Below are 27,857 nucleotides of genomic sequence, written 5' to 3'. Positions count from 1 at the left end.
TTTTTACAAAAAAGAAAGTTAATATCCTGCCTATTGATCCGAAAAATCTATATGATGGCTCAGAAATAAAACCAATACAATAGCCAAAGAAGATGATACAACAGAAGCACACAGCAACAGCAGGGAAACCAAAATCAACAAACCAGGAAGAATTAATCTGGCTGCCCACTTGAACAAAGCTTGCATGGAGGTTACACAATGTCTGCTCTTTACTGAGCATCCATTCTGTTTTCTTTAAATGATGATTATACATCTTCCTGTTGATCAATCTTTATACCACATATTTTAGTGAATCTACCTGTCACTGCATTCCCACCCCCAGCATTTTTTATTATTATTTTAACACAACAATACAAACAACACGTGAAACTATACGAAGTTTTTCCAGTTTTATGGATATATTGGGTGAAGCCCAGCATAGGAAGAAGGGAAGCATTAATTAAGGTGATAGCAAAAATGATCTGCTCATGAACGTGGAAAACATGGAAACAACCTCTCCACACGGTGGCTTGGGAAGCCAGGGGATACAGAGAGTAATGGAAACAAAATCTCCTCAAACCTATCCCTCTTAGATAATCCTCTTGTCATCCTTCTGTGCTGCATGAGGCTATTCAAAAGAGCTACGTCTGAGATGCTATTTATCCAAGCTTCCATCAGGAGCTCTGAGTCAGATTTCCAGTGATAGGCAACAACCAATTGCACTGTTAACAAAAAAGAACACCAGGTCTCTGTGCTTGATCTCTGGATTTTTGTCATTTTGCAGTGATAGCAGGGGTAGTTTCAATACTTCGGCCATAACGGAAGAGGCAATGGCAAAAATCCATGCTTCACTTTTTTTGCGCTTTGTTGCAGGTCAACAACATATGAAAAAAAATGAAGCATGTCCCCTGCAGTCCTTCCAGCACAAAGGGGATAGGGTTTTGTTTAATTTGGAGAGCCACACTATGGTCCAGTGCCATCGGTGAAGGACCTTGAGGGGCACCAACTGCAGGTACACAAAGGTTATCCTAACCATGTGGGGGGGGGGGAGGACCACATCCTTTTCCACTTATGTCCATTAATTTGTATCTCAAGGTATCCTTCCCAGACCTGGTGAAAATCATCAGAGGTCCCCAAGGTGGGATCTATGAGTATACATTGTATTACTGAGGCTACTTCTCTATTTCTTAAATTTGATCTAGTGCATAGGGAGTCAAATAGCGTAAGAGAGGTAGACTGGAAATTAGCATGCCTGGGTCAGCTGGAACCATGCAGCCCTTCTAGCTGTCCTCTAAGAGCCTCCTTCTTGGTGGCTTGGCCTCTATGTATTAGATCATGAATTCTATATACCTCAATGGATTCTCAGGCCCAAAATTGCTGATATTTATCTAAATGACTAAATGTGGGGTGTTCAAACAACAGGGTAAGGGGAGGATACACCCAGGACCAACACAGAGCCCTGCTCCCTCCAAGGTAGAAAGTTGTTCTTAAGAGTTATTCATTTTCCTCACTGCTCCCCTGGAGAACCACAGAAAGAGAAGTGCTCTAATGGATGGCGAGGAGGGAGAGAGCTCAAGCTGTACCCAAGGGGTCTCCAGAGAGACTCTGATGAGTGGAATTAAGTGTTTGACTTGGAATGCATTATAGTAGGACTTCAATGGGGAACACCCAGCCTGCCCCCCTCCATGCTGGGTCCATAAAGCGTAGTGAGGCTTACTCTCCATCTCTTTCCCTGGGACACAAATTGTTTAACAGTTTTTGGCAATGTTTAAAACTTGCAATGGGAGCAGGGATGGGAATCACTTGGAATACATCCAGAAATCTGGCAAAATAGACATTTTTACTGCTGTGATGCAGCTGAGGCAAATTAAGACGGCTCCACCTTTTTAATTCTGCCAAGATTTATTTACGCAGGTGGCAAAACATTGGCTCTGACAATTGATTAGGGTCTGACATAAGAATTAGACCTAAGTATTTTTTTAAAACAACAAGAACAACACAAAAAAATGGGTTGGAGTAAAAGCAGATGCAATGAATTGCCACTTGTGTTTGGGCTGGGACATGTTAATTGGGAGAACAACACATTTAGTGTATTGGATTCCAGTCCTGCTATATGATAAAACATACTGAGCTGTGATTTTAGTGGTTTCAGGGCTTGTCTGGGCTTTTGCAACATTAATAGCATGTTAGTCACAAACATATTTACCTTATGTAATAATAATAATAATAATAATAATAATAATAATAATAATAATAATAATAATAATTTATTATTTATACCCCACCCATCTGGCTGGGTTTCCCCACAATGTTCTGCTCCACAAAGCATCACCCCCTCCAGAGCAAATGGCAAGGGTGAGGGAGGGCTACCTTGTTTACTGCTCCCCAGAAGGCTGATTGCTGAAGCATCGTCCCATTAATGGAGAACACTGCATGGGATGTGGAGTGGAGTAATTGTATCACATGGAGGAACTTCAACCACAACCACATTTTGGAAAGTAGTAGACTTAGGAAGTTCCACTGAATTCTGTCAAATTCAGAATTTGGTGCCCCATGAGGCCAACACTGCAGAGAAGCGGGTAGAGTTGACTTCATTGATAAGGTTTATTACCTTACTAAATGTTCCTGAAGAATTGATCCATTCTTGATCCAATTCTTCCTGAAGAAGAATTGATCCAATTCTTCCTGAAGAAGAATTGATGCTTTTGAACTGTGGTGCTGGAGGAGACTCTTGAGAGTCCCATGGACTGCAAGAAGATCAAACGTATCCATTCTGAAGGAAATCAGCCCTGAGTGCTCACTGGAAGGACAGATCGTGAAGCTGAGGCTCCAATACTTTGGCCACCTCATGAGAAGAGAAGACTCCCTGGAAAAGACCCTGATGTTGGGAAAGATGGAGGGCACAAGAAGAAGGGGACGACAGAGGACAAAATGGTTAGACAGTGTTCTCGAAGCTACAAACATGAGTCTGACCAAACTGCTGGAGGCAGTGGAAGATAGGAGTGCCTGGCATGCTCTGGTCCATGGAGTCACCAAGAGTCGGACACGACTAGACGACTAAACAACAACAAAATGTTCCTGTGGGGCATGAAGCCAGTTTGGTAGGGCACTTTAACATAATGGCAGTAAGTAAATTCACACCCACATTTATGAGGGTGATGAGGTGATAGGAGCCCAGAGCTCTGGGTTTGAACAATAACAACAGTCTGGAGTTGTGCCACATCAGTGGATTTTTACTCCCATCCAAAATAAAATAAAACAGTTTAATCAAACATGACAACAGTTCTTCTTCTTAAGCTTTGGAGTATTCCACCATGAAGTCATCAGTCTCTGGGGATTTCCCAGATTTGAGCTTTTGGATCACTTCCAACACCTCCTCCCAAGTTACAGGGCAGCTCAGAAGTTCTATCTGCTTGTCAGACAGCTCCTTTAATTTAACCTTGGAAAGGTATGTATTTATGTTACACTGATCCCAGACTGTCTTACAATTACAAGGGTGCAAATAAATTTTAATGCCAGGTCATCAGTTGCCATTTGCAGGACTTGTCTCTCCAACTGACTGACTAAGAGTCTCATTTGCCATTTTGGAAATGTTCAAAACCAGATTCTTCAGTGTTTCCATTTTTATTTTATTTTTTTTACTTGAGTGATAACAAGGTAGTTGCCCAGTCCAAGGAAAAGTTTTTGCTAATTTTAATAACATATTCATCTGCTTCTTGGGCCTCCTCCATTGTGAGGATTGTTTTGTGCTCTTTTGTGAGTGGCAACCTCTGCTGTTCATGTCGGAGTCAAGAGGCCTTATCTGACAGCTCTGAGTAGTCTCCCACAACTTCTTCCTGTAAGTCAAGTTTATCTAGCATACATTTGGGGACACACAGTCTCTAACATCACCTTGCTGGGAATGTAGTTTTTGAAATGGGAAAGTGGAAAAAAATGCCATGTTGCCTTAGATGTCCCATTGTAACTGGACACCATTAGTAAATTTGCTGTGCCTGAGCAGTTTAATCCACTTTAATTGCACAAACCTAAATTTCCAAGTATACTATTTAATCCTTCCTACCAAACAGTGATAGTCTGGGGCCAACTCTAATCTGAACAGCAGGTCCAAGCATCAACAAGTTAATGGTTTTTCCCTAAGCTGCAAATGACCAGGATTAGAGCTGTATGTCAAACTCTGATTTTGCTGACATTTTAGTTCCATTTCAGAGATAGGTAATATAGCTTCTTCCATTTCTTGAATGCTGTTCATCCCAGGTTCCTAACCATTCACATTCACCACACATTTCCATATTTATGTTTTCAGTTTCTAACTAACTAGTCCTCATAAAGGCTTCAAAATAATCATGAGGTTAAAAAGAAAGAACAATTACAGTGAGGGCAGCCAACCAAAATTAAAATACAGTAGATGGAAACTGAACAAATTAAGGAACCTCCCCTCAGATATCAATAGATGGGGTCAATAGTGGAAAAAACTCCACGCCACTCCCCAAGTTGCATCACCAAAGTAACTAAACACAAACATCATACAGTGGTACCTTGGGTTACATATGCTTCAGGTTACATACGCTTCAGCTTACAGATTCCGCTAACCCAGAAATAGTACCTCGGGTTAAGAACTTTGCTTCAGGATGAGAACAGAAATCGTGCTCCGGCGGCACAGCAGCAGTAGGAGGCCCCATTAGCTAAAGTGGTGCTTCAGGTTAAGAACAGTTTCAGGTTAAGAATGGACCTCCGGAACGAATTAAGTACGTAACCAGAGGTACCACTGTATAAGGGTTTGTTGACCAAATCAGTGATCCTGACATGTGAATCCCTCTAGAAACTCCATGTTCAGAAGCAGTATGCCTTATAATCTCTAGGTAAACATCAACACATGGTGTGGCATCATTACACTTTGCTGCTTGTCTTTATGGGTTGTTGCTCAGCATCTGCGATCAGCAATTGGTGTTACATCACACATTATACTCATTCACAAAGAGGTTACAAAGAAGGCAGGGAGCAAAGGGACGCAGAGCAGTGAGGGCCATAGGCTTCATGTAATGTGCAGTTAACCCAGAGACAATATCCTCCCATGAAGGCCAGAATGCTATGTCAGCTCAAAGTAGAAAGCAACATCATATGTACCTTTCACATCACAGCTATTCACAGAATACCAATAAAATAAAAAATAAAATAAAATAAAATAAAAATTACAATCATAATGCTATATCACAAGAGTCACATTTTGGATTGGAAATGCTAGTTCCCACTTCGGGTTGCAAAGTTAAGTAGATGCACAAATTCCAACAGACTACAAATTCTCGCAGAACAACAACGACTTAAAGACCTAAACAAGGATCTTAGCCAATTAAGACAACCAAGCTTATTTCTTGTTGAGTGTGCAGGCATGTGATAGTTGTAGCCTATCATGCAGCCAAACGTAGAGCATTAATCATGGACAAATCAGTCAAATGCAGTTCCACCATAGAAGGATGAAGTGATCACTACCTTTATTTTGATTCATTAATATTTGCTGATTGCATAAGAGAATATGGCAACAAGGAAAAGCAGACTTGTGAACACCTGGGCAAGACGCTGACAGTGGGGCTCACAACTCTACTGAGGCTCCAGACCTTCTAGCTGTCACCCCACCTTCCCTCTCAGCTGAGACAAGTTCATTGCAATTTGGGAGTTAGTGGCTGAAAACACACACACACACACACACACACACACACACACACTGCTTCCCACTCACAATATTCCTTGCAATATGCACATAAAATGAGAGGCAGATAACACCACAGTGTTTAATACTAGGAAGACCTTCCCCTCTCCCCTGCCATTCCCAGTGGCAGGGAACTGCAGGGCCCACAGACATTGCCACCAGCCCTAGCACATGCTGCCCCCCTTGCCAGCTGAGACCCTGGACCTCTTCCTCACAATCGTAATGTGTTTTACCCTTTTCTTTCCCCAAAGTCAGCTGCATATGATTGCCACACACCCATGCGGCCCCCAAGTTGTAAGACTGCCACTCATAGCTTTGTGAGTAAGTTTGGGTTGGAAGTCCAGATGGACTGAACTACCACTCCCCACCTGATCAAGACGCCACTGTCTTGCCAGTCCTGGGAAGTGACTACAGATGCCTGGACAGTAGAGTAACTGGGGGTGGGCGCTAAGCAAGACACAGCAGGGTGCTCAAAGCTGTCACTGAAGGTACCACAGGCTTCCTGGTTATCTGGCTGACCTTCTGATCCCATCTGTGGGCTTGAAAGAAACCCATAGTTCTACTCAGCACATTTCCCAAGACATTAAGGGTCCATGGAATGTCATGGAAGCTTTCCCCAAATCTTCAGCCTGTAAAGAACCAGATCATTTGTGACACTCCTTGGCCCAGATCCAATCCTGCTCATGAACTTTAGAAGGTTTTTGGAACAAACATAGCCCAAAGCAGTCCACAAACTGTTCCAGAGCTATTCAGATGATAAAATATGGAGAAGCTACATATGACAAAATGATGTAAGATAAATGTACCATGTTCCCATGTTATAACACACACATATGCATTTATTTACACTTTTAAACATTTCACTCTCTTTGTTCCTCCTCCAGATTCCCACCACCACTAATCTACTTCTACTTCTTATTCTCAAATAATATTGAATCACAACTACAGAGCTACAGGTCAGCCTCATGTACAATCAGGTATCATGTGCAGTGGTGGCTGCTAACATTGGGACTGGTGGGGGACAAGGCAGTCAGGCCAACGGTGGGTGGAGCCAGAGCAAATGAGTGGCAGAGCCAGAACCAATGGCAGGTACAGACAACTAATTCTAGCTTTAGTTGTCCTGCCCATTGAATCTCACAAAGGCAATACTGAGACTGAGGAGGAGGAAGCTGACAGTCAGCTCTACCCCCTGGATTGACCATAAGAAAGAAGACAGGCAGGTGGGGGTTAACTGGTAACAGACTGAGTTTGGTTGGGCAGTGCCCCATTCTAGCAATGGCCATTTAGAACTATGAACAAACCTTCACTGGTGGCATCTCATGCAAAAGGGTATCAAGAGCAGAGAAAGACACACCTGATTTCTTCATTAATATGTTGACCAATTTTGCTGCAATTCCTGATCAAACATTTGCATGGACTCCTTCCTACCATCTCTAAGCCTCCCCTTGAACTGCTTCATATCCAGCTACTGAACCATCAGAAAATAATCCAGGATTATCTGGAAACCAAACCAAAACATACCAAAAACAAACCCCACCAACTCTGGATCTAAAAGCACACACAGATTTCAATTGCACTAGTTAAATGAATAAATTAAACTAGGGGTCACCAACCTGTCACCCACCCCAAGCACAGAGGCCTTTACAGGAGCCCAAAGGGTCTCCTCTTTCTACTGAAACTAGGCTTGAAAGTTGCATACAATTCAAGCCAATTGAATAGGTGGCTAGACTTGTTTGGTTGTGGGGTGTGCACATTTTTGTGGTGCCCACCAGTTTTTCTGGTATGGAAACATGCCCTGAAGGAAGACAGCCCCAAATGCTAACAGAAAGTTTCCAGAGCAGTTTTAGATGCAACATATTAATAGATTCAGCCTCCCCTCCCCAATATAATGCTCTGTTCTCTACAATGGTTAACAATCAATAATTGTGAGCATCAGTGATATGCTATGTCCCAAAATTAAGGTGCATAAATAAAAATACTTTGCCTATTTTTTGAGGGAAAGCTCAGAAATTTCAGCTAAGGATTTCACAAGAAACCAAGGCAGGTCTTAGGTGAATGCCTCAACTCAGCCCCTAAAAGGAGAATCAAGATGGAAAGCAAAGCCCACTACAAGTGCTCTGCCTGACCTAATTCTACTCTCACACAGTCTTAATACTAGTCTATTGCACTTCCCCCACTCCATGGTCAAATGCTTACCTTAGGGGCCAGGCAGCTCTTTGGATGCAATGGGGCTGCCTGGGCTTGTGACCATGCAGTTGGGCTAATGACCCATGTGGTTCCTTCCAGCTCTACAATTCTATGAAATTATTGCTTTGAAATATAGCAAGGATCTTGGTGTTGTGGAGTCTACTTCTGCTTGGGATCACACACACCCAGCACAAAATGTTAATGGCCAAAGATGGAGAGATCAATGTCCCAAATCCAGGGTATAAGTAGCTGTCACCACATCAGGATGCCAGCTGCATCTTCTACCACTCTGGGAGGAAGAATGGAAGAAGGAAGCCAGGTGGACATAAGAATGCAAGAAGAGCCCAGCTGCATGGATCAAGCCAAAGGGGGCCAGTCTAGTGCAGCATGCTGTTCTCATAGTGGACAACCAAATGCCTATGGGGAGCCTGCAAGCTCATACATGCAGTGGGTATGATCCATCCAAGGAGATGACACCTGCCTGGCCTCCAATATGGTCCCCATGCCAAGCCTTGGACAAGGACAGACTGGGGGCAGTGGGGGAGAAAGAGGAAGTAAGCAGGCATGGGGTGGGTTGGAATAAGGAAGGAATCAGCATTCCCAATGACTATCAATCACTTTCCTCAGGAGTTTCAGTGTCTGAGAGATTCCAACTCATATTAAGGGCAAGCAGACTGTTGTTCAATCTTATCTGTTTTCAACAAGCGGCCTCTGTTGACATGAATCCAACATTCAACCAGGCTCTCATGTGTGATTCAGACTCAGACCAGGACACCTGATTGTCTCAGGAGCAAATGGGGTTGATGGTCTTACGACATGGCAAGGATTACATGTTGTATGAAATGGCCCCTCCACATAGTAGCATTGTTTCTTATTATCAAGGTGGCTCAGTCTGGATGGTGGGCTTGGGTCCACTCCCTCCCCAGACCCACTCACCCTCCATGTCTGTGTCATTGCTGAACTTTGAGGTTTTGACACCCCCACAGACAATCTATGCATGGGCTGCTGAGAATCTAAACTGCTGAGACTTTGAAGCATTCCCCGCCCCCGCCCCCCCAGTTGACCTACTTGTTCAGGATGCAGCCTGCAGGTTCACTCCCTCCCTCAACCTGCTCAAAAATGTTTCCAGAGTTATTGCATTAAACAAAGAACCAAAACCTCCATTTCTCAATATCCCACATAATAACCCATTTCCAAAATGTGCAATGTCGACAGCTCCTTTGCCATCCCTCACAAATGGCTCAAGGCTGCATTCCTTCTCTCTGACTTACAAACACAGATTGGTTTCTGAGAGGACCACTGGCTACTCTTTTGACAAGTGATTGTTTTCTGTCCTTTCAGTTCAAATGCAGGCTGGCATTCAAACGTCAACGAGTCCCCGTGGCGAAAGGTTGACCCTTGTCTCTTGCCGTAGGCTGGCACTCCAGGATCTCCACAACTCCCCTGGTCGATTTCTGAAAAAACACAAAAAGAAAGAGACAGGAAGAGAAGTGGGGAGGGCAAAAGGAGACCTGGGTGCAACTTCTTTTTACAATCCCTGGATTTAATTCTTGTAAAGCTAGGAATGTTTTTTTTAAACACAACAAAGAACACCACCACTTGTGATTAAACTAGGGAACTCTGGCTTGTTTTCCTTGTTTAAATAATAATTTGGGGGACACTTCTAATTTTCCAGTGGCAGTCAACACTTCTATAGAAGAATGTGCTTGACTCCTGCAGTTCCATGACCTTGTTGCCCCCTTCTGGTTTCATTGCTCCCCTTCCTGGGAAATGAGTCTGGCAATTCAGAAGTGTTGCAGAACCTCATGTTTCCAATCTGATGTGGAAGGCAACTTTGGGAGCTGAGAAAAGCCAAAGTGATGTGATCTTGGCAGCCTCTGGGCTGCTGGCTTGCCACTCCTTGGTATAAAAAGCAAGTTTTTAGATCTAAAGGTTTTTGTGGGGGGGGGGGGAGTGGCTCAAACCTTCTCTGAAACAATGCAGCTCAAAGTGTAGGATGAAGGGGAAGTTACCTGCAATCATGTACAGGCTGTTTCCCAGACTTTCCTGTAAGTTTTTCTTTTAGATACAGTATGGGGGTGGGGGTGGGATAGCAGCAAAGAGAGAAATGCCAACATCTGAATGAGCTGCTTGCTAATCCTCAGCCCAACACACACACACACACAGAGAGAGAGAGAGAGAGAGAGAGAGAGAGAGAGAGAGAGAGAATGGCTAGGACCAGAACACCTATAAAACTGGGCCAAATAGTGTAAGTGATATTTTGCCAGATTAATTGCTAAAAATACATTTGGATCTATTTTCAGAGTTCATCTCATTCTATCTGCCTTCCTAACTGGCCCACTTTAAGCCACTATTGTCATCACCTCAAATGCATTTGGATGTTTAATTAGAGAGGGAGGAAACATTTCCTAGGCAGCGTTTTTGTACTCCCTGCAGGGGAACTGAATATTTATTTCATTTTGTGAACATGGCTGTATGAACAATGTGAAAAGTCACTTTGCTAAGAGAATTTTCCAAAGCTCAGAGCCATTTTGAGCATGAAAATAAGCAGCACAGGAGTAATGGTGAGGAAGTGCAAGTCACCTATGCTTCCTCTGTCCCAGTTTTTCCATTGAGTAACTTTTATCATGTCAATACAGGGAACTGTGGCACTGGTGGGTTTCTCTTGCGGTGACTTTTCCACCTTAAAAATTATGATTGTGTGAACTGGCTTAAAGTAGCATACCTGGTTCTGCTAATCAAGGCAATTCCCTTTACCAGGTGCCCAGGGGTGCCAACTTGAATAAAATATTTTGGGGGAGGGGAGGTAAGCCCTGTCCCACATAAGTGATCACATGACACAGCACACACCATTTGAATGGCAATGCCCATCAACTGGGGTGGGGCTGGCCCCCTCAAATATTTTATTGGGTGTGTGGTAAGGAACCTCAGCCCCAGGAACTGACTCCCATGCAGGTGCCTTTAAGTTATTAATTACATTAAAGTTTGCCATAGCGAACAGTAAGCCAGATAAAGTGTCTTCCTGTGGAAAGAGAATGGCAGCAGAGTGGAAACAGCCCCAACCATTATGAAATACAGGTGGGAATGGAAACGGCTGCCTTCTTACATCCCTCGTCTTCAGCAACACTTTTTGTAAAGCACTCCCAACGCTCCTCTGATTAATCCCACCTAACCCTCCCTCATCCAGTCTTGATTGCTCAGTGTAAATTCTGTGTCTCTTCTACTCTCCCTGCTCTGCTCACCTAACATGGAAGAGCCTCGGATCCTGCAGAGTTTCACACACTGATGAGGCTAAGCAATAGTGATGCCACTGGCGCTGTCCAAGCTGGTACTCAGCATTGAACTGAAAGTGTCTGTCAAACTTGAACTTTTCAAATCAAACAGAGAGGTCCCCCTAGCCCTCATGCCTTGATAACAGCTTGTACACAAGCATATCCAAGTAAAAAGGTTTGTGTGAGTGTGCACTTCTTGATTTCTACAGTTCAACGACTGTGTACACCTACTGTATATACACAGAACGTAATATGTGAACACCCCTACTAGGACAGGCTTGCAGAACCATCAGAGCTGTGATTTCTCAAAGGGTTTCTGCAATAGCAAGAACATAAGACCCTGCTGGATGAGGGCAATGGTCCATCTAGTCCAGCCTCCTGCTCTCATAGTGGCCAACCAGCCATCTCTGGGAAACCCACAAGCAGGATCTAAGAACAATAAAACTCTCTCCTCCCGTGGTTTCCAGCAAATGGATTTGGGAGCATTATTACCTCTGGCGGTGGAGGCAGTGCACAGCCATCATGGCTAGCAGCCATTGATAGCCTTATCCTCCATGACTTCATCAAATCCTCTTTTAAAGACATTCAAGTTGGCCAACACTGCCTCTTGTGGGAGCTAGTTCCATAGTTTAACTCTGCGTGAAACTCCCAACATTCAGTTTCCCTGGATGTCCATGCGTTAGTGTTATGAGAGAAGGAGAGAAACATTCCTCCTTCCACTTTCTTTGCGCCATGCATAATTTTCTATCATGTCACCACTAAGAAGTCCCAAATGCTGTAATATTTGCTCATAGGAGTGTTGCTTCTTGTTCATTATGCATGCCCTTTTCTGAACCTTACCCAACCCTACAATATCGTTTCTGCACTGAGGTAACCAGAACTGCACACAGTATTCCGAATGTGGTCCCACTGATCAGAATAACTACAGGAGGAAGGGGGAAAGCAAGAGGCAGATGGGGAAGGGAACTCTTTTGATTAATGTGCTGTATTGCTGAATATGATGGATTGAGGGGTGGGAAGATGGCTGGTGGGCTGAGCATGTCATCTGCTGGGCCTCTGAGCTCCTGGATTGACTTAAAGATTCCCCCCCCCCCATGACTTCTTGTACACACACACCCTGCCCCCTGAAAAATCTCAAACAGATCTGAGGAGCTGGCTGGCTCATTTTTACTAAATTAAATGTCAAATCAAAGTGTGAAGAGATGCAGGGTGTCAGCTCTTTTGCAGAATCATGATGGAAGAGAGAGAAAGTGTATGTGTGTGTATGTGTGTTTGGTGTTGCATGACCATCACAGGATCATCTCATTTATTTTATTTATTTCATGAAGTTTATATACTGATTGATTGTAAAAAAACAAACAAACCCCAAACCTAGCGTAAAAGATTCTCTCATTTCTAAAACCAAGGCAAAACACCCTTTTGTGTTTCTGCAGAGATATACAAGCCTTGGGGAGATAAATAGCATTCTGAATCCAGGAATATTGCCTGTGTGCAGTCATCCCCCAATCCCAGTTATCTGCTTACACACCATTTCATTTCTAAAGAATTTCATTTCTCCCTCTTGCTATTAACACCAGCAGTTTCTCCCTTTCATACCTTCTCCAGTACTTTCCTGCTATTAATCTGTGTCACATTATTCCCATTTTCCACTTTCTCTGGCCTTTTTTTATCCTCTTCATCTGTGATCAACCACCTTGCTTTCATTGCCCTTTCTTTTAAAAACTAAATTAAACTAAATGTTTCTCTTGGTTTTCTCCTCCTCCTTCTCCTTCAGTTTTTGATAGCAAATTTGAAACATCTTTTGTGACACCTTCCTTACAGAGAAAATTACATAATCCATGATTTGCATTAATCCAGCTCCTGTTTTGATGCAGGCTGAACAGCAATGAGATTTTCCCACTGGTGAACTGTCTCTGGAAAGGCACTGATGCAGGTTGGACTGTCTGCCAAATAACTAAGATGGAGACATGCTTCATAGGTGGTGAAAATAGAACAATTTGTTGTTTTCAATTTTGTCACTGCTGATAATATGTCTAGGACACAGGCTCTCAAACAGGCTGGATTCTGACCTGCCCCTGCCCACCATAGCTAAAAACCAAACGCAGGACATTAAAAAAAATGATTAACTGTTTATTCATCAGGAACTCTGAACTACTTAATGCTGAAGAACTCCCCCCAACTCCTGTGGGAAACTTTGATAAGTGGTCAGGGTTACCCAACTGGCAATCACCAAACAACACCATGATCTCCTAAGCCAGCAAGGGGGGGGGGACTCCGGGACTAAATGGGCCTGTGAGGCTGTTTTCCCCAATACATCTGCTCCACACCTCACATCAAATGTGACTACAGGTGTGGGACAGGTAAAAGTTAAAGCAGGGTTTGACGTCAGTGCTGATCAGCCCTGACTTCAAGCACTGCTGGTATTGGCTACACTCTGGAGTTCCCAATTGTGAGCTCTGGAATGCCCCTAGTTTCGGGTTATTTTTGAGGGTGTACCTGGATCCTCAGCCTCTCTTGGAACACCTTGTTTTAGTCTCTGTTACTAATGGAACACTGCTGATGAGACTTCCCTGAGTGCTGTCCTACCAGAGTTTCCCTCTTCTCGGACAGAACAGGTAAAAAAGTAAAGGTAAAGGACTGCTGGATGGTTAAGTCCAGTCAAAGGGTTGTGGTGTTTGTCCTCAGACAGCTTTCCAGGTCATGTGGCCAGTATAACTAAACAGCTTCTGGCACAACCGTAACAGAAGCCAGAGCACATGGAAATGCCATTTACCTCCCCACCACAGCAGTACCTATTTATCTACTTGCGTTGATATGCTTTCAAACTGCTAGGCTGGCAGGAGCTGGGACAGAGCAATGGGAGCTCACCCCGTTGTGCGGATTCAAACCACCAACCTTATGATCAGAGAAGTGTTTCCCTCTTCTCTGGAAGAACAGCACACATGCTTCTGGCCAAAAGACTTTTTGCAGGATTACAGTCTTCTCCTGCTTATTTGTTTAAAAGCATTTACAAGCAACTTAATGTTTTTAAAATAATAAAAAACCTCTAAGCCGTGCAACACATAAAAACAGCAAACGTTGAGTGGTATCCAACACACTTGTTCTGTCAGTTCAGGGATTTATGCTTGTGCAACAGAATTACCCCCATCTTCCCCTCGTGCACACACAACACACCTCTCAAATCGCTTCCAGAGGTTTGGGAGATCCCACAGAACAGATCGGCACATAGGAGGACAAGAGAGGGAAATGGTCTGTTGTGCAAGTGTAAATCCTTGCGCTGAAGGTACAAGTTACTTCATGTTACAGTGGACACAGTCCAATATGAAAAATACAACATAAAACCAGTAAAACAGTAGTATAAAAACATAGAAAAACAAATGAAAGCAGAAATTCAGGGAATTCAAACCAATAAAAACAGGGCCCAATCTCATTGGTCAGGCAAAGCCTGTGCTTATAAAAAAAGGAGGGATTTAAAAGACATCTGAAGCAACTGGTTGCTGCTTCATGTCCAGCAGAGGAAAGGGCATTCCATAATACAGGAATTCCATTCAAGTTGATCAAATTCTATTTAACGTGATTGTAGTTGATGATGTAATGCTCTTTTGTAAAAAAAAGAAGTAAGAATTGATGTTATCCAATTTCCATTCCAGTGCATAAAAATAGAAACACATTTTCAAAACTCTTGTAATAATCCAATGCAATTTTTAAATGTTGTATACAACACTAGTTTAATTAATTTGTATTTGTAAACAATGTGTATAAAAGCTATTGTTAAGTGCTCTGGTTTTAATAAAGTCAATGCTTTTAAAGAGGCTTGACCATTATTTGACTGTATTTGACTGTTCAATTTTTATATATTACCTAAATAAATAAACATTTGTCACCCTTCACCATAAATATTCTCAGGGTGGCTCATTAAAAACACTGAAGAACAAAATATACAAGGAACAAAATAAAACCCTTCATAGAGTTATTGCATAATGGTTAAGAAGGAAAAGTCTTGGGAAATAAACAGCACTCAGTCTGCCATTGGAAAGGCCCTCCCTAGGGTCAGAGCTCCATAAATGTGGGAGGGGGCAAACATTTGAATGCCCTATCCCCACTTGCCCCTGTTGGTGAGGAAAGCTAAGGGTAGGACTCCAATGACAGTTCTGGGTGTATGGATAGGACAATCTGGAGTCAACTGATGAAAGCTATGCACACTGCAGAGTATAATGGAGCCCCTTGTAGGATAAGGTTACCAGATTTTTTTCAGTGAACCCAGGGACACTTATTGTTTGCTATGTACATGTGAATGCTGAGAAAGCTGTAAATCCGGGAAATGTCCCCGGGAAATAGGGACATCTGGTAGCCTTATTGTAGGACACCTGCCAATCTTGTTGGGATTGCTGACTCCCATGAACTGAAACACATCAGCACCCCACAACAACTGCATACTTGCAAGAGGCAATGGAGGGCACATGCTTTGTTTTAGGAAAAAGGTTTGCCTGCCATGACTTATCTTCTCATTTAGGAACCCTTGACAGGTTTCCAAACCATTTCAGGAGTGCCTGCAACCTTTCAAAAATGCTCTTCCACCCAGCAGAAGGGGTGGGTAAGTGCAGACTCACAGCATCAACAGTAGGTGGATTTGAGCTGAAACAACTACTGACAGCCTCAAGTAACAGAAAGGAAAGTAAGCAAGCATTAGATTGCACTGTGGGGTTGGCAGATCAGGGGTGTATGACTTGTAGGCAATATTAATTGGGACCTGCAATATTAATTTGGGACCTGCAATATTAATGTAAGTACATAAAAAAAGCCTGATGGATGAGGTCAATGGCCCCTCTAGTCCAGCATCCTGTTCTCACAGTGACCCACCAGATGCCTGTGGGAAACCCGCAAACAGGCCACAAGCACAAGGGCAATCTCCCCTCCTGTGGTTTCCAGTAACTGATATGCAAATTAAGCACAATGAAGGGGAAGGCATTGAAGAAAAGTTTAGCAAAAGCAAACTCCAGATGGCTTAAGCAAAATGTCAACTGGCAACGTGAAATGTTGCCCCCCTTTTAGTCTTCACTCCATTAAGCTTTAAAGTCGTTAAGAGGGGTCAATAGCAGTCAGTCTGGAGGCGGAGCGACAGAAAGGGGCGAGTGTGGGGAGAGAAGTACATTAAAAAATAAACATCCCTTGAATATTCGGCAAACATCCATTACAAAGGTCGGCAAACTCATAAAGCTGTTTTGGCAGAGAGCCAACAAGGGTGTGTGTGTGTGTGGAATATGTAGCACTCAGAGAAAACAATTTGTTCTGACCTACTTCTTTTGAAAACTAGATGATGAAATCATCTGATACAGCAAGAAGGCTAGTCGAATATCTGCAGCACAATACATCTGCAAGTATTTGGGCATTAATCTGCTGACTTAACCTGCAGAGAGCAGGGCTTGGGTGTGGATCACAGAGGCCCACTATAGTCTCCCCTGCCCTGTCCATGGTGCTGAATGCACTACTGTCCTGCTGGACACATAGCAGTGTGGCCAGTGTGTTCACTTTCTGTACACTGCAGCGCCTCATTCAGTGACTCATCCCTAGCTCCAGACCCACAGGTTGCTAAACAGCCACAGTATTTCCAGCTGCATGAGAAGAGGGCTGGGCAGGAGTCTCTTTTCATGCTATACAGTGATATCTGCATTCCTATTCTTCATTGATATTTGCCAGCCAACCCTGCATTGAGACAGACAGAACAATCCACAGACCCCCTTAAGGATAGGAAAATAGGGAGCAGCTTTAGCTCCATACTTTGAAGCACTACTGACAGTCTGTGAAGGAGACAGTATACTTCCAAATACTAGCTTCTGAAAACTACAGGAGAGGAGAGTGCTGTTATCCTGCTTGCTGGTTTCCCACCAGCATCTGAATCACCACTGTGAGAACAGGAAGCTGAACTAGATGGGCCACTGGCCTAATCCAGCCAGGTCTTCTTATGCTCCTATGTTTCAGACCAAAGTCTTTCCTGGTTCTACCTGGCAATGCCAGGGATCCAACTTGGAACCCTCGACATACAAAACATGTTTTCTACCATGGAGTTTTAGTCCTCCCCATCTTCTTACACTGAAACTATCATGCACCAAACCTTTAAAACTATTTAAGCATGATGAGTCCTACTGACTCCAGTAGGAGTACCATCTGGATGGCATGGCTCAGTATGAACATACGGGAGAATTAGAATTTGGGACCTGCCTTTAGTGCAACAGTAATACAGTGAATGCTCGGGTTGCGAATGTGCTTCCCGCACATGTGCGGGTCACGATTCAGTGCTTCTGCACATGTGCAAAGCGCAATTTAGCGCTTCTGTGCATGCGCAAGCGCCAAAACCTGGAAGTAACCCATTCCGGTACTTCCGGGTTCGACGCAGTGCACAACCTGAAATCACGCAACCCAAAGCGTCTATAACCCGAGGTATGACTGTAATAATAATAATAATAATAATAATAATAATAATAATAATAATACCCCACCCATCTGGCTGGGTTTCCCCAGCCATTCTGGGCAGCTCCCAACAGAACATTAAAAACAGAATAAAACTTCAAACATTAAAAACTTCCCTAAACAGTCGCATTCGTTGAAGTATCCTGATCTTCCACCTTTTCACTTCCCTTTTATCTTATTCTAATATAATATGCAAGCTGATGCCTCAGAACTATAATGGGCAGGTTGATGCCCCGGGTTGATGGCACATGAACAGAGGTGATGGTAGCAGATTGGGTGGAGCTCATATTGAGGGACTGGTGAGCAGGCGATGCCAGATGTCCCTGCTCCTCTGAGCAGGTCTACAGATTCTCTCTCTCTCTCTCTCTCTCTCTCTCTCTCTCTGTGTGTGTGTGTGTGTGTCTGTGTGTGCAAGCATTCCCAGATCTGGCTGCACTCCCAGAGTCCCAGGTGGTAACAGTGGGAAGGAGTGCATCTGCATTTTGCTATAAGGAACATTTTAATTTTTAACACCACCACCACCCTGCAAAAAAAAAAAAAAAAATAAAGACTGAGAAAATAGGAACATAGAAAACTGCCTTATACCAAGCCAGACCAATGACCCATCTCTCTAGGTCAGTACTACACCAACACTGGGCAGCAGCTCTCCATGGTTTCAAGTAGGGGACTCTCCTAGCACTGCTTGGATTTGCAGGGAACCGAACAGAGGACCTTTTGCATGCAAAGCAAATACTCTGTCATTGCAAGATGGTCCAGTTATGGTTGTGCTAAATTGCTAATGCAGCTCACCCCTCTTGAGGAATAATCCACAGGAGCTCTCACTTAGTTAAATTATTGTCCTTTAAGTTAAATAAGACACAGGAGAACCTCCATGGCAGCTGTAGCAGAAAACAGAAAGACTGGTGTGTTCAATTGATTCAGTGCTCTTTAAATACTGAGGAGGGGGGTTATATTTGTTTCAAGAGACAGCACAATAAAAGAATGGGGAAAAGGATGCTAACAAGAGCTTTCCTGATAGGTATTGGGGGTGGAAATACAGCATAGATGACATTCAAACCCTGCAGGAACCAAGCTTTTCATTTTCATTTTTTAAAAGGAATATATACATACAGCAAATGGGGGGGGGGTCGTGCGAATTTACAGTGAGAGGAAAGAAGGGCTGGGGGAGAACTATCCATGAATGCAGGTCTTCCCTGCTGTGTTTGTCAGAGAGATGGGCAGATGGGAAGGTGTCTGTATGTCCTTGCTGTGGCTAGGATGGCTATGCCAGAACTGGAAGAGCTTGCATTAAAAAATGGATCAATGGGTGGGTGATGAGTCTGTGTGATGCAGTGGAATGTGTGTTGAGCTCGGCCTCAAATTCCCACCTATTCCCCCATAATATTCAGTGGGTAGCATTGAGCAATAACTCTTTCTTTGCTGGTAATGAGAGAAATGAAAAGACCCTGATGTACACTGCACTGAGTTCCTGGACAAAAGCCAGGATACAAATGTGATAAATGAGTGGTGGCTAAAAATTAAGGAGGGTGGTACTCTAAAGAAGACAACAACAACAACAAATCAGTGAGGGAAAGTGAAAAATGAGCATAGTAGTTGCACGTGGTTGGAAAGGGAAGCTCTAGGGGGAATGGCAGAGGTGCTGGCAAGCAAAACAAGCAGGGGCACAGCCCCTAGTAACCAAATAATCTGTAACTGTAGTGAATGCAAGAACTTTGAGAATTTTGGAAACTCATTGGCTTTACATGACCAAAGAATTGGAAAACATAACAGAATAGGAGAAAGTATTTTTGTAAAAAAAAAACAACCCAACCCAACACACACACACGTGCACGCGCGCACACGCACACACACAGTTTCCCCCTCAGAGACTTGCTTATTTAAGTCTATTATTTATCCAATTACATTTCAATATGAAAATTCAGCTCCACTAAAGACTTTAATTAGCGGATTAAATAAGGTACTCGGCTACTATAATGAAGTCCAGCCGAGAGGGCCAATCTTAATAGATTATGAAAGGGGGAGTCAAGCTGACAAGCACCCCTCCCATACACCTCATGCTCACTACTTTCTTCTCTTCCACCCACCTCCAGACAGGTGTGCTGGATAGTCATGTTACATTGGTATAAGATCAAGGTATTGTATTCAGGAGACTTTGTTAAGCAAGGTGCGATGAACTTTTGGTGGGTCTGTGTGAAAGCCACTCCAACACTTGAGATATTCTGCAGTTCTCATAATGTGTGTGTGTGGGGAGTTGTAAGCCACTTTGAGAAGCTGCTGCAGGATAGCAGCTAGTTGCTAGGGAGACTCAAGTATGAAACCCTGCTCAACCACAGAGCTTGCTGGGTGACTTTGGAACATTTACTATCATTCAGCTTAACCTACCTCACAGGTTTTTTGTGTGACAATGCTGTGGGGAGGAGAACCATATACACTGCCTTGAGCTCCTTGGAGGAAAGATGTAATATAAGTGTAATAAACACACTCAATTTATTGATAAAGCAGTGGGCTATGGCTTTTGAAAACATATTAACGATTATACTAGTTTTGCTTCTCTTGAAATCCCACAAATGTGCCTGAACAGGAACATCCAGATTAAACTTGGAAGACGTTGCTTTAGGAAAACCTCAGTGGGGACTTAGGGCTGTGCCAACACCCCTTCCCTCCACGTGTGATATGCTGCTAACCTTAGCAATACATTTTGCTTCCTCAGGTAGCTCATCCAAGCAGAAACCTACAAACTGCCTGAGGCAACTCCTACACTCTTATATGACCCACTTTTGTCACAGGTTCTCACATTGCGGTACCAGAGGAAAACTGATACCGGTTCGCCCACATTGAGTGCCAAGCCAAGAGGGCCCTGAAGGGGCCCTGCAACAATGATGTAGAACGGAAGGCAACAGGTGACAGGAGGAAGGGCTGCCACTTAAATTTGAAAGCCCAAAGTCTGCCACTTGTGGTACATCATAGCTTTCCTGAGATCCCATTTCACATCTATGTCTGACATCCTGGTGGTGTCATGAGAAGACTTTCCCTCCTTATCCTCAAAATGGGGGGGGGGAATCATCTTCAGAAGAAGAAGAGTTTGGATTTGATATCCCGCTTTATCACTACCCGAAGGAGTCTCAAAGCTGCTAACATTCTCCTTTCCCTTCCTCCCCCACAACAAACACTCTATGAGGTGAGTGGGGCTGAGAGACTTCAAAGAAGTGTGACTAGCCCAAGGCCACCCAGCAGCTGCATGTGGAGGAGCGGGGAAGCGAACCCGGTTCACCAGATTACGAGTCTACCACTCTTAACCACTACACCACACTGGCTCCCATGCAGTGAGCTCAACTACTGACCAATCTCCAAAAGCATATTGCTTGTAATCCTTGCCCAGCTGGTGGTAAATTTGTGGGTGGGGAGAGAGAAAGGGTTTCCACGCATGGGGGAAACCTCCACACCTCAATGTGATTCAGGCATGACCTTGATCATGAGCCCCACTGCATGTGGATCTTTGTTTTTATTTCTAAAGCCACACACTGCTCCAGTATAAAGATGGCCTGTTGTCAGGGCAATCATAGACTCACATAACCTGCATCAGACTTTAGGTCAGTGAAAACCAGCTTGCTAGGAATCTAGGAATCTGGAGTCACTGGTCTGAGTAAAATTGGTTGCAAGGTTTGCCTCAGGGTGAGCAGACTGTATTGCTCACCAACTGAGAGACACTCTGTAAGTTGAAAGATGATTCATGCCATTGTCAGGATATACAAGGCTGCTGTGAAATACACACACACACACACACACACACACACACACACACACACACACACATATATACCATCCTGCCTTCCCTGAGTTCAGTTCTCCACATTTCCATGTTAGTTTTCCAAAGTCCTCGTGAAAATTCAGCTGTATCTTCGTGCTAATTTCTCCTAATATACACTTCTTTGTTTTGTTTTCCTGATATATGAATTTTTAATGCACACTTGACTCTAGTAAATGAATTCTTGCCCCTATTACTTCGCTGGAGAATGGCATTGCAAAATTCAGAGAGGTGTGAATTTTAAAGAATGGCTGTGTTTCCATTTGCTTATTGTTGTGAAAAGTGCAAATTAGGTAGGTTTGCCTTCAAATGTGAACTGAATTGAATGTTTCCCCAATCCTTAACCCACAGTAGGTGTAACAAATTGCTTTTTTGGCAATGGGAGATACTTAAATCTGAGACCAACATTCTATTTTCTGGACAACAGTAAGCAATACTATTGCTGGACCAGTGTGTTTCCTCCACCACCACCCATTCCTCACCATTTTACCCTTGGATGTCTTTCTTCTCCTTTGCTACCTTATTATCAGGAATAAGATTAACACTTACATTTCCAGACTGGCGCTCCAGGATGGAGAACCTTGCCAGGATATATAGCTATTTAAACATGCTACAGAAGCCAATATCTCCCCTTTCTCCCAGATAATTTTTGGTGAGGTTCCCCCCACCCCCGTTTCCATCTAGGTTTAACAAGGATCCATTAGCTGTACTTTTTTTCAGACAAGCTGGCTGTAAAACTACATCCAGTTTGCAAGTATGTTGCACATAATTTCATCACCTAATTGGCAGCCCTCTAATTGCTGCTTTCCTCTACAAATTTCTCATTCTGTGCTCCAACTCAAAAACGCTTTCAAGGCAGGATGCATCACCACTACACTCCCCACTGCCTTGCACACAGCTGGTTCAATTAGCAGCAGGCTACCCCCAAGGGAAGGCTCCCAGCAGGTTACGTGTGATGCTTTCTGTATTTTTGCTATTCACACTAGAGCTGAAGGAGGGGGCATGTTTCACAAACACGTTACTCACTGCTGTGTGCCCTCCCCTTTTGCAGAACAGTGCAAAGCTGTTTGCAAGTAAAGTGGAAGATGTGTTGACTGGATACATGTATATATTTGGTCCAAGGGTTACACTCCCTCAAGGACATCCTCCAAGAGGCCTCATGTCAGCAGTGGGTGAAGGCAGAAGAGGTGGACTGATAGGCATGTACAGTAAAACTAAGTTTTACTCAGCAGAGACCCATTGCAATTAATGAACATGACCAAGTTAGGTCCATTAATTTCAATGGTTCTATGTTGAGTAGAACTTAGTTGAATACCACCCTAAGTCTCTATCATTCATCCAGACAAGCAAGAGGCATTATCACAGTTCAGCCAGGCAAAATCATTCCAGGATAGTGCAGTGCAGGACCACAGGGGTGTGGAGCCAGGGAATGGAGGATGTAGGACTGGGAAGGGATGTGGCCTGGGAAGAGTCCCACAGGAAACATAGAGCCCTAGAGAGCCACATTTGGTTCCCAGACCGAAGGGTGGCCACACCTATGCTAAGACAACTGGGCTAACTCTTTCACCCCAATCCACTCACACATAATTGACTCATTTGAGCAGAATGTGGATGGACATTTGAATGGTCATCCCAAGGATGGTGTCTGCATCTTGATATGCATCTCCAACCCCGAGCTAGTCCACATATAAATAAGTGCAAGCAGAGTTGGATGAGGCTGAAAGTCTTGAAGCTTGATGAAACAGGGGACACTAATATTGGTGATGAGACAGTGTGGATGCATTCTCTACACACAGAGCAAGGACAATTTGGTGGACCTCATTTGCACTTAGCAGCATCAAAACTAATCTGATTAACTGCATGGTACTTTTATCATTGTGATCAATATACAATCCCTGATTGAATGGTTCAGCATCATGTCTAGATTTGGGCAAAGCCCTTTTAAGTCAGAACATTGAGGACTAACTGGAATTAGGTTTAGAGACTTGTTCTCTGTTGCTGCCCCAGAGGGCAAGACTAGATCTAGCGGCCTTAAATTAAGGGAAGGTAAATTTTGATTGAGCGTTAGGCAGTATCTCTTCATGGTAAGCGCATTCCAGCAATGGGGCCAAGGGTGGATGGGCTTTCCCTTGCTGGAGGTAGTTGGAAACTTTCTGTAGTAAAAGGTTGGACTGCATGGACAACTCTGTCCGACTGGATAGAATTCCTTGTGGCGGTGGTTGCATCACAGCCACAGTCTTTGCAAACTATGAGCTGTATCCAACCAAGTTCTACTCAAGAGTAGTCCCATGTCAGTCATGCTCATTAATTTCAATGAGTCTACTCCGAGTAGGACTAACACTGGCTACAACCTTATGACTACACACAAGCATGGAAAAGCACACAAAACAGTGGAAGGATGATAAACATGTTTGTGCCCACCTGCACCTGAACAACAACTTCCAGAGCCAAAACATAAACTCAAAACAATGCATAGCAACACTAATTCTGGTCCCCTCCTCCCAGGGTAGGAGGGATGTGTGATTTCTGAAGTCTCACAGCAAGATGAAAAACCCATTTATGCTTCAAGCTGTGCCATTTTGCAAATAATTCTACAGAAGTTGTTGGTCAACATGTTGTTTGTTTTGTTAGATTTGTGTGGGTGGAAAGGCTATGTCAATTATGTGTAGCATACACTGACAGACTAATAGGGGATGGAATAAACCCATATAAGTTGCAAAAACAACTTATTTTCTGATCTCCTAGAGGTGATTTTCTTACTCAGTACAGGAGCCAATTGAGTGGCTATTTATACAGGATGTGGCATAGTACATGCTAGGCACATCTCCTGGTTCAAGGGCCTGAAACCCTAGAGAAGCACAGGCAGTCAGAACACCAAGTTCAGTGCACCAATGGACTGACTCAGTAAAGGCAGCTTTTTATGTTCCTTATACTACTAGTAGCTCTCCAGGGTCTCTAATAGAAGATGCCAGGAAATCTGGAGATGCCAGGGGATGAAACTCCCTGAAAACTTCTGCATACACAGCATAGACTGTACTAGTGAACTATGGTCCCATTGCTCCCTACAACCTTTTCAGCTGTTTACAACAACTCTCAGCACACACTCTCTCTGCCATTATGTTTTCTTTCAATTCTGCACAGAAAGTGGAGCCAGATACCTGGACCAGACTGTCAGCAGCAACAATAAGCAGCAGGCACAAGGAACAGGTGATCGCCCGAAATAGCAGGTCAAGATGACCTAGCCTATGCTCTGAGAAGCCGTCTCCTCTCCACTTACACAGTATCAGTTCTGAGCCTTGTACTTTGCTTTGTTAAACAAAGCAGGATACTTGGCATCCAAACAAACTAAAACAAACAAGTGGACAACAACAACAACAGTCTGCTGTTTGGTCATTGGGGATGGAGGAATCTGATAATTTCTATATATACGAGTTTCTCATTTTTCCACTCTTCAGTATGCCCCACTTCTGTATCAATTTTTGAACTTTTTTTTAAAAAAGGGGGGGAGAAATCCTCATAAAAATTATTATGCATATTATCTTCATCAAAATATACATTTTGGTGCATAATACCATATTTAGAGCTGGCCCTAAAATAGACAGTACTGATTTAAATGGACCAACAGTATAATGAAGCTGCATAGGTTTGCATACTCAGCTATCAGTGGCTGCTAGCCACAATGTTTACATTCTACTTCCACAGCTGGAGGCTGTATCCCACTGGTACCAGCTGCTGGGTATCACAAGGGAGGAGAGTGCTAGTGCACTAAGGTTCTGCTGACAAGCTTCCAATGTGCATCTGCTTATCCACTGTGAGAACAGGCTGCTGGAATAGACAGGGATTAGATAGGGTGCCTTTGACCTGGCTCTGCTTATGTTAGGGAGGCCTCAGAGCTCAGTGATAGAGTACACATTTTGCATTTAGAAGGTCCTAGGTTCAATCCCTAATACCCATTTAAAGAAACTCAAGTAGCTAGGCTGGAGAAGACTTTTTCCCAAGACTTTGGCCAGCTCCTACCACTCAGTAGATACATGATGGGAGACCAGTATTACCATGACAAAAGGGAAAGGAACAGAAGCAATTTTTTATAAAGAAAAGAAAAACACAACCCAAAAATTGTAAGAAACTTTCCCTTAAGAAATGTTGAATTGTGTGGCATAGCCCTCAGCAAACCTCCTGACAAGTTCTCTCTCAGTGGTTAATTGTTCCATGTTAAATTTTCTTTTGTCTTGCCTTGTTTCCCATTGTGCTAAGGAACATATTAGCATAGTCAAACACAAAGACACTCTTTGATTTTTTTTAATAGTCACTGAATACTAAAGTGTCACCCTGCAGGTGCCTTCCTTTGAATACCTCGTATACATTTGTACGCACTGGAAATCCCCCTTAAACTGTGTATTCTTAGCACCCAGCCATTCATTGAGGCCACTGGTTTTCACATGGTGAATGGAGACAGCTGTAGACCCCATTGGCAGAACTTCACCAAAAGAAACAGTGATGGCAGGAAGTTGCCCTGAAAAGCCGCTCATCATTTTCCATGAATGTGTGGTCTGACTCCCCACCTTTAGGAGATGTGGTCAAAAATTTGGAGGAAATATTGGAGAGGGATAGGGAGAGGGATTTTCCCTCAGAACTAGCCCCAGACATTCCCGCTGTCTTGAAACTCCACTGCAAGAGGAGCCTCTTTTGCCAGAACTTCTCTGGTCTTAGAAGCTCATGGTACCTTCCTTAGATTCTTGCTCAGAAACCCCAGCAGAAATCCTTGTGCTACTGGAGGCAATGACTACCAAAGCAGCCTAAACTCCATCACTTCAGAGGTGGACCTAATCATCTATGGAGCTGCAATTCCATTTAAGTCTTAGTCTAGTTTTGCTTGCTACTGAAGCAACATTTCAGCTCGTGTTTCACAGGGTGCTGTCCAAGGTGCTGCCTGCTTTTCTTGGAACATGATCTATGCTTTGCATGATGTTGCCTGACTAGAACATGAACATAAGGCTTGTACATACTTGTACCTAGCACCTTGCCCCACCTTGGGCTACATCCTCATCTGGCTGAAGCCACTATCTGGAACACCACTACTGATGTGCCCCTGTAATGCCGAGGAGCATTTATTTGTTATATTTATATCCTGCCTTTCCTCCAAGCAGCTCAAAGTGGCATACAGTCATACCTTGGATCCCGAACGCCCTGGAACTCGGACATTTTGGCTCCCAAACGCTGCAAACCCAGAATTGATTGTTTTGGTTTGTGAACGTTCTGTTGGAACCCAAACATCTAACGGGGCTTCCACGGCTTCTGATTGGCTGCAGGAACTCCCTACAGCCAATCAGAAGCTGCAATTTGGTTTTCGGACATTTTGGAAGTTGAACAGACTTCTGGAATGGATTCCATTCGACTTTAAAGGTATGACCGTACTTATTTCTTCTCTTCTCATTTTATAATATTGAGTGTGTTCTAGGTTGCTCTTTTAATTCACACAGCATGATTGTGGGTCCCAATAGCACTGGTTTCCACTGCAGGCAAGTCAATGGGGAAAAGGGACTCTGAGGGTGGAAAGTTTGGAAGCCACATATCTAGTTATTTAACTCTGAACCTCTAAGAATTGAGAAGAATATGCAGTACTTTTGCAAGAACTGCATAAAAGGTACAATTGTGCGCACTGCCCTGTGTTATGTTTGTAACCCTTGATTCACCTGGACAAGAAAACTTCAGGGAAGTTGCAGGAGGGGATTAATCAACATATTAACCTGGATTACCTTCATATGTTGCTTTGAATCCCAGTAAGTTCCTCACACTGTCTGTCTGGAACAGAAGCCACATCTGATGTTGGGTGCTGACAATCAGATCAGGGACTGTTGTGCCTGTTAAACTGTCAACAAAGAAGACAAAGGAATGGTAATAGCAGCAGTAACATCAACAGAAGGCAACAATTTAACTGAATTTTGGGGTGGGAGTTTCTCCTGAGGCATAAAATAAAATAAAAATAAAATGCAAGGAGCAAAGATTTTGCTAGGGCAACTGATTTGTCCTGACTACAGATTCCAGCAGACACAGAAGCAGAGGTTTCAGGGTCAATAGCTAAGGAGCCAGACCAGGTTCCTGAACCTCTGTTAAACCCAAGGTAGCAGCCTTCTGGAATAGATCCGACAGCACCAGCACCACAGATTCAGAGCCCCTGGGGCTGAGAAATGCTTCCTGACCTACCTCACAGTCCAAGGGTACAGAAAATGCACTAGGAGGCCAAGGATTGCAAAAGAGGTTCCCATCTGCAGGCCAGAGTGTTAACCCTTTAAGGACTGTAGTACTCAAGAAGGGGTTGGAACCTAGAAGAGATGGACTGGAGACTCAGGCTCAAAAAGGCCTTGGTTCACCTCTAGTCTTCAGTGGAGCAAGTTGTTCACTCTGTTGTGCTGCAGCACCTGAACTACCTTGCTGTCCTCCT

At 43.7% G+C, this 27,857-nt stretch overlaps 1 protein-coding gene across 11 annotated transcripts in view; it reads right to left on the bottom strand.

Moving 5' to 3' along the window:
• Positions 1-27,857, bottom strand: part of CSMD2 (CUB and Sushi multiple domains 2) — a 519,932-nt gene that overhangs the window by 176,598 nt on the left and 315,477 nt on the right. For 10 of the 11 annotated variants that reach the window (XM_079985202.1, XM_079985205.1, XM_079985207.1 and 7 more), the window contains 2 exons: positions 27,172-27,284; positions 9,142-9,324 (listed from right to left, as the gene is read on the bottom strand). The exons of the other annotated variant lie outside the window; for it this stretch is intronic. In XM_079985202.1, coding sequence (XP_079841328.1) covers positions 9,142-9,324; positions 27,172-27,284 — 296 coding nt within the window. The remainder of the gene's footprint in view (positions 1-9,141; positions 9,325-27,171; positions 27,285-27,857) is intronic. 11 annotated transcript variants of the gene reach the window in all.

Source organism: Podarcis cretensis (assembly GCF_951804945.1).
Source record: "Podarcis cretensis genome assembly, chromosome: 8".
NCBI classification, from domain to species: Eukaryota; Metazoa; Chordata; class Lepidosauria; order Squamata; family Lacertidae; genus Podarcis; species Podarcis cretensis.
This window is presented reverse-complemented; position numbering and strand designations above follow the sequence as displayed.